The following is a 17,827-nucleotide window of genomic DNA, read 5'->3' on the forward strand; positions in this document are numbered from 1 at the left end:
GTGAGTCGAAAAGCATCGCATAAATATACATGTTTACTACCAAAATGTATTGTGTTTATGCTCGATGACGAGTGTTAGGGAACTGGTCGAACTTCACTCGCATTGGCCCAGCTGCGCCTTGGTTTCCAGATGTGAAGCAGTTGCAATCCACCGCTGCAGCCCCAAACGCACGCGCTCTGTCGCCACCACGCGGCAAAGATGCGATAATGCACCCTACGTGACAAAACATCCTCCTGCTGTGACCTCACTTCCGTTATTTAAAAATGTCGGACAGCAACAATGAAGTGGGATAAATAATGTGCTGCTTTTCGGCGTGAATCTCCGAACCTCCTCGGGTTTGAGTCGACTGAGCTGAGGGAGAAGCCGGAGCATTTACGCGGGAGCCTCAAAACGTAAAAGAATTTTCTCGAAAATATTTGCTTCCGTAGCCTCATGGTCTGAAAGTGTTTCATTTTAGCTCGTGTCAAGTTTATCCCCAGCAAAGGTCCAAATTCTAAAGTAGTACTTAATTTGCCATTAAATTGAATCCTGTAGCTACTAAATAAGTGTATGCTGTGTTGAATGTGACTTTTGATACACTGTAAATTGGAAGATAGATAGATAGATAGATAGATAGATAGATAGAAACCTTCTAATGTAAAGAAGCAAATGACAAAGACTTAAGAATGGCAGGTACAATGAGAGAAATCAGTCTTTTAACAACAGTGAAAAAGAGGAAGAGGATCCGTTACAAGATCCTAAATAAGGACAACTGCTTGTGAAATGTGAGCAGTTGGTACATGTCTCTGGTTAAATCATTGCAATACCTCTGAATTGTTCATCATAGGCTGCGATGATGTCATAGGGTAAATACAGTTTTTACAGGATGATGTCAAACAGCATTGTAGGCTAGTACAAATCGCATCATAGGCTTTGATAGAGAGAAGGAGAGAAGCGAGAAACAGAAAAAAAACAAAGAGAGAACATCCCACCATGAAATCCCACCCAGCCCCGCAGTTACACAACCCTGTCCTGGCCCGCCTGGGATGTAAAATAAAATGAAAAAATAAAAAGGAACTGTTCAATGTTCTGGTAATCAGTCAATGGTCTGGCATAGCCTGTAGATATGTGAAGAAAGAGTGAAATGGTTGCCATCTCTGAACTTATCGGTGTGGCCCCTCATAGTGTACTTGATTTTCTCGAGTTTACGAAAATACATTGTATCCTTCAGCCATTGCGAAATAGAGGGAGGGGTGAGGGATTTCCAATGCAGGAGCAAGCGGCGTCTAGCAAGCAAAGAGGTGAACATGATCATTTCCTTTAGTGAGGTGTTAAATTGGCGTAGGTCATATGGAGTGCCGAAGATGGCAATATGAGGGGAGGGTTGAACTTGCATTCCCAATATGGTGGACAGTGTGTTGAAGTAACCCGCCATGTAGTTGTGGAGCCTGGGGCAGAGAAAAAACATGTGGCTTAGGTTACAGTGAGGCGTCAAAACATCTATTACATTTGTCCTCTACTTCTGTGTAAATTTCGGCCAATCTGGATTTAGAAAAATGGACCCTGTGTACGACCTTGAACTGGATGAGAGCGAGACGAGCACAGGACGAGACAGTATGTAGATTGCGTATTACTTCGTCCCACCAGTCTATGTCTAGATGGAGGTCAAGCTCAGTCTCCCAGGTTGCCAGTGTTTTAGAATTAGATAGGTCCCCGAGGTCCAGAATACGGCTGTAAATCTCAGAGATGGACCGACTTGGCAGAGTCCTGAACGATAGCAGATTTTCCCACATGAGTTGAGGGGGAGGGGAAGGGAAGTTTTGGAAATTGCTGCAGGCAAAGTGTCTCATTTGGAAGTACTTAAACAATTGGTTAGCAGTCTATATTGAGCTGACAGATTGGAGAAGCTGTCGAAACTGCCATCGGAGTACAGGTCAAGGAAACATTGTATGCCTTTGTGGTGCCATGCTGAGAAGGAAGAGTCCAAGAATGAGGGTAGGAACAGGTTGTTGTTGCGTACTGGACCCAGGGGGAAGGTGTTTACAAATTTAAAGTGTTTTCTGGAATTGGTACCAAATCATTAGAGTATTAAAAACAACAGGTTTCTTGGTGAACTGAGAGATCTTGGTTGGGAGAGACAAGTAGATTAGGGCAGTGGCGGAGGAAGAGAAGGAAGGAGCACGATTGGGCTTCAAGCCTGCATCAGGGTAGCTCAGGGGAATTCACCCAGTAGCGTAATTTGTCGATATGGAATGGTAGGGCGAGACCCCCACTGAACTTACATCTTTGTTATAGTGGTTTGGGGATCCTTGGGGGCTTCACACCCCAAATGAAGGCGTTGATCATTTTGTTTTAAGAGTCATTACATTACATTACATTACATAACGGTCATTTAGCAGACGCTTTTATCCAAAGCGACTTACAATAAGTGCGTTCAACAAAGGGAGAGATTGAAACAGGTAAAGGAATCTAGGCAGAACATTTATTTTGAGCACGTGAAGCTTGACGCAGCATGGGCGGAAGTGTGCCTTTCTCTAGGGATTCATTAAACATTGCAAGGAGTAGGGGTGCAAGTTTAGTACTGAATTTCTTGAAAAACTCTGGATTGCATGGCTCTGATTGCGTGAGAGTGTAATTCTTCAAGAGAAATTGAAGAATCCAGAGCTATCGCAATGTCGGAGACATGTTTTACATTTTATACACATGTTATAAAACTCATTTCTGTACAACTCATTATGTGTCCTACATTTTTTGACACTCTGAAAATGTTGAAAACGGCTTTTTTCAGTTATAATACATACATACATACAAACCTTCACTTGAACAACAACTGAGTAATCATTGAATGTGAATGGGGATTATAAATTGGGATCTTTTGTTGATATTTGCAGAGTTTAACCATGAGCAGCCGTAGAAAGAGGGCTCCCCCAGTGAGGGTGGATGAGGAAGCGAAGAAGCGGTTGAACTGGAACATGCTGGATGACCGCGGGAAAGAAACGGTCCAGGACGACGAGCACACACCAACCTGCTCCCTTCTGCCAGCCGAGCCCGCTCCAGTCTGCGGCCTCCTCTCCCCCGGCGAGGACGAGGAGCAGGCGGGTTGCAGCAGGTCAGTGGAACTCCCCGGTACGTCGGCAGATGCTGCCTCAGCCTCGGCGTCCCTGTCGCTCGCCGTGGTACCAGTTTCCAATCTGAGCCACACCTGGAAGTCGTTGATAGGGGAGTTCGGTGTCCGGCCAGCTTGGCTCCCCTCTGACTGTGAGCAGAGAGGTTTCATGCTCCACAGGATGGCAGACCAGCTCTGCCTCAGCTACGGCAGCCGTGATGAGGGTTCAGATCTGCAGTTGAGGCCTGATGGTGACACTTGCGTCGCAGAGTGCAGCCTCAGCGCGATCCCACTGGAGGACCTGGACTGGCTGCAGAAGAGGAGAGTGGTGCAGCTGTGCCACCAGGCAGAAGAAGAGTCAGTCAAGGTAAGAATGAGTTTTTCAGAGTCCACATAATATTCTCAAAGCGCTTGTTACTCTTGAGAAACTAGCACTCTCAGTCTAGTGAACATGCATGCCTGTTTGTTATCGGGTTGCAATGGCACACGGTTGAAATTCTTTGCATCAAATTGTTGGTCAGGTGGGCATTTACTTGCTGGAAACTGGTCTGGGGAAGCCTGAATTCCTGGGTGAAGGAAACAGTCGACTAAAGAAAGCAAATCAACTAATGCAGAAGTTAATGGAGTATTTCTATGATTTCATTATTCCTGGTAAGTGTGTGTATTTGATGTATGTTGCCATGGCATTCTAGAGTAGTAGAACTAGGGTGAACCCTTTACTGGACTGTTTCCTCTTGTAGAAGTGGTGGAGAATAAGGAGGACGAGTGCGACACAGACCTGGAGAGGCAAAACGTGGAGGAGCTGTACGATTACGTCAGGCACCTGCATCTTACAAAGAGCCAGGAGGTGACCTGTGACGTTCAACATAAGGCTCTCATCCCCGTGCTCAGGCCCTATCAGAGCCAGGCTGTGAACTGGATGCTGAGGAGAGAGAAATACAGGAACTCTTCTCCCAAAGGTGCCCTGAGTCCCCCCCACCCCTGCTGCCCATAATAAACATTTCCTTTTAATGGGATTTGTTTGCTGTTGGATATGAGCAGAATTTGTTTGTCATTTAACTTTTTTTTCGCAGAGCAATCGCTGCATTTCCTCTGGCGGGAGTTGATCACTTTTTGCGGCAAGAAATTGTTTTACAACCCCTTCACTGGCTGGTAAGAGCATTGCGCATCTCCTCTGGTGACATCACTGGTGGCGACCCTTCTTCGGTGACAGGGATTGTTTTGTCTTTTCCAATCGTATTCCCCTGTTACTTCTTTGTCAGTGTCATTCGGGAATTCCCCCTCGCCGGTGTGGAGTGGCCTGGTGGCATCCTGGCCGACGAAATGGGTCTCGGGAAAACGGTTGAAGTCTTGGCTCTCATTTTGTCCCACACCCGACAAAACCTGGAAAAGAAGGCGCTCACCCTTCCTGTGGTGACTACACTTAAAACCTACCTGTTTACGTTAACATAAAAGCGTACTTTCTGTCCTGTTTTTTTTATGTCTTTATCCCAACATCAATGAGTAGTGACAATGTAGAGGTTTTAAGCTTCCCTGTTGATCTTTTCTTTTCTTTTGCAGGGGAAATCTGTGAATTATTTTGTCCCTCCTCCACCTCTACCTCAACCTAAAATGAAAATATCCTACCCAAGTATGTCCCCTGCTGTACTTTTAGATATTACACATATAAACTGGATTGTTGCCTCTAATCAGAACGTTTTGATCATTTGTCTGCAGCTGTGCGTGTCATGCTGCTCACTGCTATCAAGGAGATAAGATCTGCCAAAGGAGCCTCGGTCAAATCCATCTTCACCTACATCCGCACCACCTACAGTTATGACCTCTTAAAGAACCGCAGCCTCATCAGGAGAACACTGATGAAGTTGATAGATGAAGGCCTGGTTAACCGGGTAAAAGGACGTGGCTTGGCAGGGTCGTTCAAACTGGGAAAGAAGTACAAAGAAGCGATGACAAAGACATCTGCAGGACCGTCCAAGCCTGTAAGAACATAAGTGTTTGAATATGTATGAATACGTTCTGTTAGAATTGAAGTTTGTAGTCTTTGCATCATCTCGTTGTGTGTTTTCTCCTTTGGTAGAATTCCAAAAGCACAGAGAGCACACCCAGGAAAACGTTCCAGAGACGAGCAAAAGAAAAGGCTGAAGTCGCTCTGAAGAACTCCTTTACAGAAGAACTACAAGAGCAGAACTCCCCTATACCTGACAGTCCTGCACCAGAGGAGACGGAGGCAGAGAGAGAACAGAGTGAAAGTCTGATGGAGAACTCAGATCAGTCTAATGAGACGCTGGATACATCTCCGAGCCTGCCGCCTGTTTCCACCACACACACACCCGTTGAAGATGAAGAATCCTTCAAAGTGTTTCAGGATAACATGGAGTCAGACGAGCCAAAAGTAGGCTATTTACTTCAGGAAGAGGAAGAGGCTCCCCACTCGCAATCGCAGGAGGAGACGCCAACCCCCACCAGGGCCTCTGTGGTTCCCTTCAACACACCGGACTACCGCTTCGAGTGCATCTGCGGTGAACTGGGCATCGTTGACTACAAGGCCAGAGTCCAGTGTATGAACTGCCAGCTGTGGCAGCATGCCGAGTGCGTGAACTACAAGGAAGAAAGCCTTGAGACGACTCCTTTCTACTGCCCACACTGCCTGGTGGCCATGAAGCCCGTATCCACCGGTGCCACCCTCATTATCTCCCCAAGTTCCATCTGCCATCAGTGGGTCGAGGAAATCAACCGACACATCAGGTCCTCTTCGCTCCGAGTGATGGTAGGCGCCTAGCATAATATTTGTCAGTGTGTTTGGTCGATGTGCTGCTGTCCACAGTGCCTCCGAGTTCACATGTCACAGTCCATTGAAAACCACTCATCTCAAAATTTACTGACTGTCAGAAAAGCTGTTTCCCCTCCTCACTTATTTGCACATGTACACAATTCTCCCAGTTCTCTTTCGCTTATATTACCACTCTGATGCGTTTGTTCACTCTCAATTTTAACTTGAAACACCACCAGGACCATTTTGCTGAAACGGCTCTGCCTTCTTCCATGTTCAGGTTTACAAGGGGGTGAAGAAACACGGATTCATCCAGCCGCACATGCTTGCTGAGCAGGATGTAGTCATCACCACCTACGACGTGCTGCGGTCGGAGCTCAACTACGTCGACATTCCACACAGCAACAGCAAGGACGGCCGGCGCTTTCGCAACCAGAAGCGCTACATGGCGATTCCCAGCCCCCTGGTGGCTGTGGAATGGTGGCGCATCTGCCTCGATGAAGCTCAGATGGTTGAATGTACCACAGCCAAGGTGAGTTTCCATAACTGCAACGAATCTGAGTACCAGCACGATAAGCTAGAGATACAATATGATGTGGAGATGATCTCTATGCATAAATTCTGAATTGTTAATCGAGGTCAAAGGTATTATATTCGCTGCGTTGCATTTTTGGTTGTTTAGATTTAATTTATGCTCTTTTGTCTTCAATCAGGCCGCAGAAATGGCTCTGCGTCTTGCATCTGTCAACCGCTGGTGCGTCAGTGGCACTCCTGTCCAGAGAGGTTTAGAGGGTGAGTGAGTGTGATTCAGCTCCTGTTCCTCATTAACGTTTGACGCCTGCTTACACCTTCTTAACCCAATGAACTATTTAGTACTATCTCACCAAGTGATGAGCTGTTCCTTTCTAAACGGGCTCTGTGCTGTTCATAGATCTATACGGCCTCATACTTTTCCTGAGAGTTGACCCCTACTGGGTTAAACACTGGTGGGTCCAGCTGCTGTATCGGCCTTATCGCCAAGGGAACACAGAACCGCTGTACAACCTAATTGGTCAACTGTTGTGGCGATCAGCTAAAAAAGATGTCATTGATCAGGTAAGATTTTTAACCTTTATCCTTTTTACAAGAATTGTTGTAATAAATGCAATCATTTTCAAATATTGTCGTGTATGAAAGCTTCTCCACTTTTTTTGTGGACCTGTCACACATCCACCTAATGTTAAAGGCAGCCAGATTTGAGAATACATCATTTCGGACCAGACCAAACTGCTAAATATTAATATATTTAGTGAAAGAAAGAAAGAATGCATTTTTAGTCTTTGCTCATTTTTCGATCTGCTTACAAAGTCTCTTATTCTGTTGTTCCAGATCCAGATTCCCCCTCAGACAGAGGAAGTCCACTGGCTGCACTTCTCCCCTGTCGAGGGTCACTTCTACCACCGCCAGCACGAGGTCTGCTCTCAGGACGCGCTGGTCAAAATCCGTAAGATCGTCGACTGGAGCTTGAAGCTCGGCGCCCTCGACCGCCGGACCGTCAGCACCATCCTGTACCCGCTGCTGAGGCTCCGCCAGGCCTGCTGCCATCCTCAGGCCGTGAGGGGGGAGTTCCTGCCTCTACAGAAAAGGTAAATCAGAGCCTGATGACACTCTGGATTGTGTGTTCAAGCCCCTTGTCGCAGTAAGTAGAGCTTTTTCTCTGATGGCAGCTGCACCAGTTAATTAACTGCCCTAACTGGCCTGAATAGGGTATCACAGGATTATTGATGCTAATAGACAACAACAACCCTTTTTGCAATTTCACAGTGGGGCGCTGTGTTTATTTAACGATAACCCTATTCTTGTAAGCTGTGTTGAAGGATTTGTTAAGGGGATTTGTGCCTCCCCTCCCCAGCACCATGACGATGGAAGAGCTGCTGAAGTCCCTGCAGAAGAAATGTCGAGTGGAGTGTGAAGAAGCTCACAGACAATTGGTGTGTGCTCTCAATGGCCTGGCTGGAATCCACATCATCAAAGGTATATGCTCTCCACGTCCTCCCTCTGCTCGCTTTCCCATGGGAAACAAATAAACAATCGTAATCCATGATCGTATCTGTGTGTTCCAACACTTTTGTGCTGAGGCGTTCATAGCAGGTCTCAGTAATGTGATATGTGGGGCGGTTGTATAGCATGCCTACTCTACATGAGACAGACATGTTAAGTGTCACTGATGAGGGCCATGTGCCTTTGACACCTACAGATGAGTTTCTGGACGCAGCAGAGATGTATAGAGAAGTGCTCCGCTCATCAGAGGAGCACAAAGGCCGATTGAAAACAGATTCTTTACAGGTAAATGGCCTCATTCCATTTGTGTTCAGTTTGCTTGTGATTAACACGTGAAGGGTTTTCATCCCAGCATCAGTTACTGTTTGGCAAAAGAAGCATCCACTTTAACAAATGACACTCGCATTTAAGGAAAGGTTTAGTAAATCCTCTTTAGGCATTATTGTTGACGATCCATGTTACTCTTTTGATCAAACAGAGGCTTCATGCTACTCACAATCTGATGGAACTGCTGAGCGCAAAGCATCCTGGGATACCTCCTACCCTGAGAGATGACCGACTAAGTGTGGAGGTGATTCATAAATGTTTCCTCCATTTAGAACCCATTAAAATAAGATGTAGGAGTTGTCAAAACATTGGACGTCCCGTAGTGTCCTGCTGTTCTCACGTCCTCCTATTGGTCTTTCAATCCGTTTCTTGTTCGTCTCCGACCTTCTGTCCCTCTGTGTGCTGCAGGTAGAGCAGCTGCGACAGCACTACATGACCAAATACAACTCCGAGGTATCGGACGCCCATCAGGCTTTGCAGCCGGTTCTACAGAACATCAGAGAGCTAAAACGCAAAGTGAGAACTACTTTACATGGTCGCTCAAGTAAATCACACACAACAATACAGTTTAATCTGCCAAGTGAATTTAGGATGTAGGGTAAGCTTTGTGTTAACCAATCAGTCATTTTATGTGTCTGGATGAGGCTGTGTATATATTGTATGAAATTAATTAATAATTTTTTTATTATTACCTCCCTACAAGAACTTCATTTTTGTGTATAATTAAACTTCCTTGAGTTTATTTTTAGATAGATAGAATATACACATATTTAGTTATCATTATTACATATTGAAGTTTTTTGCTCATAGTGTGCGCAGGTTAGAGAGGGGTTAAAGGGTAGACAATGTTGAAGTTAGATGGATCTGTAATAGAGATCACTGAAAGGCCTTTTGGTCATTTAATGTCAATTAAAGGTCATGTATTTAATGTTTTTATGCAGGTCAACCTGATGAACTCTCCCTGGTGGATGGACGTTATCCAGAGGGCGGTCAAGTGTTCCATCGATGATGACCTGGTGTCCCGCATCCACAACGAGCTCACATCCAGCTACAAACAACAAGCCAGCAAGCACTCCATGGCTGACAAGTAAACACTTCATTAATCATAGGATGACAGTGAGTAGTTGTAGTTGTAGTTGTAACCAAACGTGTGTCTTGTAGGTTCCGTGATGCCTGTGGTCTGCAGTTTTTGCTCACCTCACAAATGGACGATCTGATGAAATCCCAGAAGACCGTGCAAGGGGCGGTGAAGAGCCTTGAGGGCCCAGCTTCAAAACAAGTGATTGATGAGGCCACCATTTGTCACCTCAGGCCTGTGCGGCTCCCGCTCAATAAGTAAGATGTCGGCATTTTGGTCTTTGATTTGCATTTTAGCCATTTCAAGTCTTTTCACTTTCACAACCAATTTATCTTAATGTGTATCACATCTATCATGGTCCTGAGTTTCTTTCTTGTGTTTATTGGATAATTGATACCAATCTAAACCAACTCAAATTATGTCAAAAATAGAAATGTGTGTCTTTAATCAAGCCTGTTTCATATTACTAATGTTCTTCTAACTTCACTCCGCTGTAGTTGTGTTTTTTGCAAAGCAGATGAGCTTTTCACAGATTATGAGTCCAAGCTGTTCTCGCACACGTGAGTAAGATATTTTCAGACCTCTTACATGGTTATTGTACAATGTGAAACCACATGAGTTGATTCATCTAAAACGTCTTTCTTTTCTCATCCCATACCTCCCTGACAGGGTGAAGGGTCAGACTGCCATCTTTGAGGAAATGATTGAGGATGAAGAGGGGCTGGTGGACGACCGCCTACCGACTACCAGTCGTGGTCTGTGGGCAGCCAGTGAAACCGAGCGGACTCTGAAGGCCATCTTGTCCTTTGCCAAGGCTAAACGCATGGACCCAGAGCTGGTGGAGGAGGGGAACAACTTTATGGATCTGTTTGAGAACTGGAAGAAAGAGTACAAAGTATGTATGCACACACGAACTTAAGTTTCCACTAAGTTTTGCACTTACGATATTTTGTGACCTGAAATTCTTTTATCTACCTTTGTTGAACGCACTTATTGGAAGTCGCTTTGGATAAAAGCGTCTGCTAAATGACCGTAATGTAATTTAATGTAATGTTATGTAATGTTTACACTTTTAAGTAGTTTAATTTCAGGCTGATAAAAACTACTGTACATTAATATCTGAAGCACACTTCGACAGGAAATGGGAATGGTGATAGAATTGAACAGTGTAAGGGACGGGATTACAGGACTTGGTTCCCTCCTCAGGTGTTGCATGAATACTGGATGGTGCTGAGAAATCACGTGTCCGCCAAGGACGAGCTGGGAATGGCCACCGAGAGACTACGGGTGCGTCTGCCTGATGAGCCGAAGCAAAAACTGCTGCACATCATCGAGCCGCATGAGGTGAGTTTGCTTGGTTCATGTTGAGAGTTTAAAAAAAAGAGTACACCTATGCGTTCTGCTTAACTACAAACCTTGCACTTTGATATAATAATTCAATTTTATTCTTTTATTCTCTAATTTAAGTTTATTCTTATTTTAAATGTTATTTTATGCATTCTTTTAATCTGAAAATTTTAACATGTTTTTATGGGGAGCACATTGAGTCTCCCTCGTGTAGGAATCAAAGGTTAACTGAGTCTCTTATCTAGGATTGGACACAACTGTTTGTAGGGATGCAATATTCACTCTGAACTGTTTCTATTGCACTTCTGACCTTTCTGTTTGTCATTTTGCTTCCAGGTGGAGCAGAACAGAGTCAAGCTCCTGAATGACCAAGCAGTGGCCAAATCTCAGCTCCAAAAGAAACTTGGCCAGTTTCTGTACCTCACAAATCTGGAGAAGGTGATAGTAAATACAAATTACTTTAAGTTTCCCTCCCCATTCAGAATCTTTATCCTGAACTGCGTGTTTTTATTTTAATATCAACAACATCAATTCCCATTTTTCAGTCCCAGGACAAATCCACTGGAGGGCTGAACCCCGAGCCATGTCCCATCTGTGCTCGGTCCCTGGGACAGGAGGTGAGACTTTGTTAGCAAGATCTTGATGGAATATCTTACATATTTAATTGTTTCAGTGTCTTTGGTGACTGTTCAAAGCAGAATGTATGATTATGATTGCCCTGACCATTTAAGCTTATCCAGACCCGGTACCAGATTTTTCATCAGTTTCCATAATAGAATCTCTGAAATTACTTGAAGCTTACAAAAGTAATTATCATCCAACCACCTTTGATTTGATTTTCAATGTAACATATTATTTTAAATTACAAAATACATGTAAATGACTTGGACAAAATTGTTGATACCCATCCAAAGTGATAATAAATAATTAGATTGTAGGTCAGGAGGTTTTCTTTAATTAGTGTCACAGGTGTGTAATACGGATATATAAATATGATAGAATAAAATAGTGATAAAAAAGTCGCTTTATTTCTTAATTGTTTTATCATCCTGTGTCTCTTTAGTGGGCCGTGTTGACCTGTGGTCACTGCTTCTGTAACGAGTGCATCGCAATAATAGTGGAACAGTACAGCGTGGGCTCACGGCACCGAGCCATTAAGTGCGCCATCTGCAGGCAGACTACGTCCCACACTGAGATCTCCTATGTGTTTACCACCCAGTCGTCCAGTCTGGACCAGGAAATCCCAGTCAAGGTAATTCACCGACACTATATATTAAATAAAGCCTCTTAGTGCTCCATGATATATGAAAATGTCGACTAGTTGCAATTAAAACTACTACTACTACTGCATATGGTCACTTACTTACTTACTATGTACATAAAAAATTTTTATAAATGCCCTTGTCATATGCGACACAGTTTGGAATGCTGATGCTGTCATCATGTGTCATCATGGATCAGCACTGTTCCTTGATGTTCCTCTGTCTGTGTATATTTTAGGGAAGTCATTCTACCAAAGTGGAGGCTGTGGTGAGAACCCTGAAGAAGATTCAACTGACCGACCGCGGGGCTAAATGCCTCGTTTTCTCCACGGTAACTAACTAAATGATCTCGGGCCTGTGACACTGATTGATTTTGTGATATCAGTAAGTAAGTGAAGTATCAGTAACTGTAATGTCTTTTTCTCTCTGTTGCAGTGGCAGAGCGTCTTGGATATCATTGCTAAAGCCTTATTTGACAACAACCTAGAATTCTCACAAATCAATGGGATTCACAAATTCCAGGTTTGGATTTATTTTATGATCATTTCTTTAAGTGAATCCACATATTCATGTAGCCTCTTTTGAGGTGCATTCGTTTTGTTCCTTGTTTTTCTCCATTTATCCTGCTTGTTGTAGAATTTCTCTCCCAGCTAAAGATGTAGAAAACTTTTCCAAAGTCCCTTTCAAAGTCACCCAGTATCTTCACAATGATATGCAGGATACCATAATTGAATTTATAAGCCCCTCCGAAAGTACACACCTGTAATTCTCCAGCTTGCCATGGCACCCGAACACATCATTCCTGTTAATTTAGTTTGAAGTTCAATTGATTTCTCGAGTTACAAACATTACCGTAGGAAATACTGCCAAGAATTTATGTAACTAGATACCAAAACACTAATCCTATTATGATGGAAAACATCATCACCAAAATTGAATCAGTTGTCCCTGAAAATCGTTTGTGAGTTATCCTGACAGACACACAGACGAACAACAAAAGCATCTTCCTTTCTGGAGATAAATATCTAAAAGCTGCCATTCACATTGTCCATTGTCTTTAATATTTGTGAAATGTTCTAGGAGAATCTGAGCGCCTTCAAATATGAGGAGAAGATCAACATTCTCCTGCTTCCTCTCCACACGGGCTCCAACGGGCTGAACATCATCGAGGCGACTCACGTGTTGCTTGTGGAGCCGATCCTCAACCCTGCACACGAGCTCCAAGCCATAGGCAGAGTGCACCGCATCGGCCAAACCAAGTAAGCAGTAAGCAGGGAACACTGAGAAACAGATGAGAAACTCTTATCTTATTGGTTGGGATGGAATTTAATGTCTTTCCCTCTGTCCACCAGGCCGACGTTTGTGCACAGATTTCTCATCAAATCCACTATTGAGGAGAGAATGCAGGCAATGCTGAAGACTGCGGAGAAAAGGTGAGAGCAGCTTTCACACGTAAACTGTGAGGTACTGTGACCACCTGAATTGGTATTTTGTCATTAAAGCATCGCTAAATGTCGCTTTTTTTCCCCAGTCACAGCAGCACAGCGATGAAGCACTCAGAGGCGGCTGTACTGACGGTGGCTGACTTAGCTGATCTGTTTACGGAAGAAACAGAGTCACTGGAGTAAATGAGACGCAGAGACGTCACTCTACGCCGCTGTGATAGGAGTACTTCATTGTTTAATACATTCCACTTTTTATACATTTTAGCTAAAATTAATAATGCATTTCCAAAGGACATTTTGTCAAAATACTGAAACCTGAATTTTTGCTCACGTCTCATGATTGTAACTAAACAGTTGTGAGTTATTTAATTCGAAAATAACTTTCACTGGCCTTGTTTTTGTGAAGACCAGACTGTACAGTGGTGTTGTTTGTTTGTCGGTTGTTTGAAGTCATGATGTACATTTATATACTACATCCTTGTAAGGTGCCGAGCACATGTAAGAATAAAAGACGATGAATGATTTGAAATGGTCAAACCTCCTTAGTGATAAAGTGTTTTGTGGCTCTTTTCTGTGGTTTATTTCCATGTAGTAAAAACGGAAGGAGGAAGGAAGCTATTGACCTTTACAACAGCATCAGAAGTGAGTGATTTGAGTGGGATTCTCTCTTTCCAGACAAACTTTTTTAAGCCACTTGTCTGCTGAGACAATACATAGACAATTCCGTCTAACACTAACACCTGTCTTGTTTGCAAGAGAAAAAAAAACAAGTTTCACTGTCCTTGAAACTAATCTTGTAAATTTCACCTCATAAATGTTGAACAGTGTGAAGACGTTTTCTGCCTCATTGTAGCAATCATCTCCTCTTCTTTCTGATATCACCACTGCAAATGAGCATGACGGACTATTGTATTACATTTTCAGCATTTTGAGAGGTTTTGTAAGACTGATGGATGTAATCTTTCTTCCTTGTTATTTAGATGTATCTATTTTATGGTGTGTTTCACCACACACATGCACTCACAGGTCCTTGGCATCGTCTCTGAACTGCCCTTGACGCGTAATGGGTTTCTTTTCGTCTGACTGACTGGGATTCCCGTTCCAGTAAAGGTTTTAAAACGTGCAGACAAAGGCTGTAGACAACGAGTGCCAGCCCAGAACTGTTGTTTCTCTTTGCATGGTTACCAGCCGCCTTGTTGCTCCGTGTAGTAAGAAATGGTTGTAAGATGTTTACTAAGAGGGCTTTGCCGCAGTAGGCGGTAACATACGTGTTACCTTGGACTCCCCTCAGTCCCCCCTATTCATGTGCGGAATCTCATTGTTGAACGGGACATCATTCAAGCTGGTGTTTTAAGGCCAGAGGGAGGCTCTCAGTTCATTAGGGCTGTGTTTCGAGGGTTGGAGTAAGAGAGGGGTACTACGTCTTCTGCTGACAGTAAGCTGTGGTGAATAGTCCCAGAAGATTCACAGAGTTTGGGAGACAGAGCCAAAAAGGGACTGGAGTGGCTGAAGTTCTGCAGCTTAGAGAAACCAGCAGGGAGAACTTGGAAGATGGCACCAGTCTGTTTGTTTTTTGCCTGGTTACTCTACACCTTGAGAGTGGTCTCCTCCACTGTCTATCTGGAGCCTGAGGAGCCAGGTGAGCTCACACCTCAGATCAAACCACTGGGGGACCAGGAGTCCAGGGTCAAACATGCTGCTGTTGGGGGGGAAAAGCATAATATAATATAATATAATATAATGTAATATAATATAATATAATTTAATATAATGTAATATAATATAATTGGGAAATTATATTATAGATTGATGAATCTCGGTTTAGAATGAATGTTTCTGGTTTTGGCAATTAAATTCAAGTCAGTAATTGTTTTTAGTCTTTAATTGGATATGAATGAATGCTATGTATGTTTTCTCTTTGAGGTTTAAACTCTTTTTGTTTTTCATTAGAGCTCAATGAAACGTTGTACCAAGTCGTTTGTACCAATGATCATATGGAGGTTGTTATTCCCAGTGCCTTTTTTCTCAACAAGGTGCCTCCAGTTTATGTAAGTTCTATCAATTTCCCTAAAAATAGTGCAACAGTTCTTTTTCTTTTTCTGATGTTTGTTGTTTGTTTCTCTGTTTAGGTTTGGGATTTGCATCTCAATGATCCAGAGTGCCGTGGTGAGGAGGTTGGAGATGACTATGTTTTCAGCATAAGGACAAATCTCTCTGACTGTGGAACTGTAGTGGTATGACTTCCAAAATGATCTTAAATATTTCAGAAACTGTGACTCTCCTGTGAAAATGTCCCGGTTCGGGGCAGCAGAATTTAGAACGAATCAACTAGTGTCGTGCACGTGAACTCGGTCATTTAGGAGAACTTTTAACAAAAGAAGAAGACAAACTACACTTGGTTTCTCCATTATTGACAACATAAAATCCCCATCATAAGAAATTATCTATTTTTACGATGTTTAGCGTTGTTGTGGGAACCTGGCCCTCGTCAGGATCCTTTCAGTGGCAAAAAATAGGAGTTCCCCGAGTGAGTTTATTGCACTTTACATAACACTTCAAATAACTGGAATAATTTAAGACTAGAAACTCAGACTTACAGACAGTATTTTCCCTACTTGTGACGCAAGTGTGAACTGTGGGCCTCTGTGTTCAGATGGCCACAATGGAATTAGCTCATAGCAAGGCACAATAAGGTGGACAGAGAAAGGCCCATATTCTGAGCCCAGACAGAGAGGGGTAAAGGGAAAAGAAGGGGGGAGTGGTGTGTATTTTTTTTTTTTTTTTTTTTTTTTTTTAGAAAGAACAGCGGTGTTGTTCCTTTTCCCAATAACAGAAAGTGACCTTATGCAAAGCAGCAAAGGGGACCCTGAATGAATGAATGTAGGTCTAAATGATCAGGATTTACATGGAAATGATCATTGTGTTAACCATCTGAGAGTCTAAAGTCAGTGAGTTTATTTCTTGGATATTACAGAATCAAGTAGAAAATCACCTTCTAGAATCATTATATTATTTTTTTTTAAACAATATTTCTCTTTTTTCAACAGTTCTGTAGTATGTATTTTTATAACCTTACACATTTTTATTTATTTCATAGAAACAAGTAGTATTTCTCAGTGACATATGAAAAACAAAAGTAAAATTGCCCAAAATCAAAATCAAAAACAAAAAATCACTTTGGACTCCAGAGGTTTTAACTCCATAAATAAAAGGCCATAAATCAGCGGCCAACTGGTCCCCTGATTATTTCCCTCCAGCCACTCTGTCGGATTTCAACATTGTAAAGACATAAATCCATGCTTCAGAACCCGAGTGCCCTTGGACTGGTATGCACAGAGGTTTTTCTTGTAAAGCGAGAAAAGGTTAATGCAGCTCAGACGGGTAGGAGATCTCCCTGTACCCACCTCAGCACTTTTACAAGTTTTGCATAGAGGTTGAAGAAAGTAGGTCGACCCTGGATTTGATTCTGTTGCTAAAGGAGAAGAATGCCATAGCGGTCTGGTGTCCTTTTCTCTTTGAACCTTTTAAACCCTCTGACAGAGAAGAGATGAGTGAATAGTTTGGGAATAGAGGTCAGTCATTGTCAATGAAACATGACCACGCCCTCCTCGGTCATGTCGCTGGTAGTTTGCATCTTCCAGACACTGCTTTTTATATTTTTCCATTATAAGTGCAAGTGCCAGTGGAGTTCTGTCATGGAGTAATAAAGACCTGAGACCCTGAGAGAGAGCTGCCAGTGGTGCTCATAGGGGGGGGGGGGGGGCTGTGTGTTTACCAAGAGGTAGTAAAAGACGTCTGGACTGTTGAGGCATCCAGCAATTCATCCTGCTCAATGACCACAGCACCCAGTTTCCATTTGCACTCAACAGGGGCCCAGACAAACCTCTGCACACAACCTTTTTATCTCATCCCCACTTTATGGTTTCACCTCCTCACCTACGTCAGCAGATAGAGACAGAATATTGAAGAGCGTCGCTCACATTTACAGTGTGTGAAAGGATGATTATGGTTCAAATTATAGCTTGGTAACAAAGATCCCAACATGAAGACTTAAGGGTGTGAGGCTAAGGCTCACTTACATGTTTATGACCACAACTCACAGCTGTGACCACATTATAAGACATGCTATTTATAGACCCATCATGGTAGAGATTACTTTATAGCTGTTTGAGCTAAAAGTTGCAGGGAACATAACACGTTTTGATATTCCCTAATTTCTATAATGCAATGTTGGGAGTTGGTAGCACCAATACAAATGCATCCCATGGGCCCTGGCCTGTGAGTGAGTGAGTAAGTGATGTTCTGGAATTTACACAATGTACCTACTAAACTGTTCAGAAGTGTCCATTGTCTAGTGACCCTGTGTGTTTGACTACAGAAAGAAGGTAAATTGTTGTGGGTTGATGTCATAATTTAAAATGAAGTGCATTAACAACATAAACTGTACTGTACATAGCAATTTAAAAGATACTT

The 17,827-nt window shown here is 43.1% G+C and overlaps 1 protein-coding gene across 1 annotated transcript; it reads left to right on the forward strand.

Annotated features, from left to right (window-relative positions):
- Nucleotides 1–264: 264 nt before the first annotated feature.
- Nucleotides 265–14,080, forward strand: shprh (SNF2 histone linker PHD RING helicase). The gene is made up of 30 exons (XM_076157672.1): nucleotides 265–392; nucleotides 2,871–3,452; nucleotides 3,607–3,736; nucleotides 3,826–4,044; nucleotides 4,159–4,237; nucleotides 4,348–4,498; nucleotides 4,646–4,715; nucleotides 4,802–5,064; nucleotides 5,163–5,852; nucleotides 6,136–6,387; nucleotides 6,569–6,647; nucleotides 6,787–6,950; nucleotides 7,224–7,480; nucleotides 7,747–7,868; nucleotides 8,092–8,180; nucleotides 8,374–8,466; nucleotides 8,631–8,738; nucleotides 9,164–9,309; nucleotides 9,384–9,557; nucleotides 9,798–9,860; nucleotides 9,970–10,195; nucleotides 10,507–10,644; nucleotides 10,984–11,085; nucleotides 11,193–11,264; nucleotides 11,711–11,899; nucleotides 12,148–12,240; nucleotides 12,345–12,431; nucleotides 12,990–13,168; nucleotides 13,262–13,342; nucleotides 13,441–14,080. The coding sequence occupies exons 2-30, from the start codon at nucleotides 2,880–2,882 to the stop codon at nucleotides 13,535–13,537; spliced, it is 4,986 nt and encodes a 1,661-aa protein (XP_076013787.1). The 5' UTR covers nucleotides 265–392; nucleotides 2,871–2,879; the 3' UTR covers nucleotides 13,538–14,080.
- The last annotated feature ends 3,747 nt before the right edge of the window (nucleotides 14,081–17,827 follow it).

This window comes from Genypterus blacodes, unplaced genomic scaffold (assembly GCF_046128005.1).
Source record: "Genypterus blacodes isolate CSIRO-AG114 ecotype Tasmania unplaced genomic scaffold, CSIRO-AGI_Gbla_v1 ptg000073l_1, whole genome shotgun sequence".
In the NCBI taxonomy this organism is placed as follows: Eukaryota; Metazoa; Chordata; class Actinopteri; order Ophidiiformes; family Ophidiidae; genus Genypterus; species Genypterus blacodes.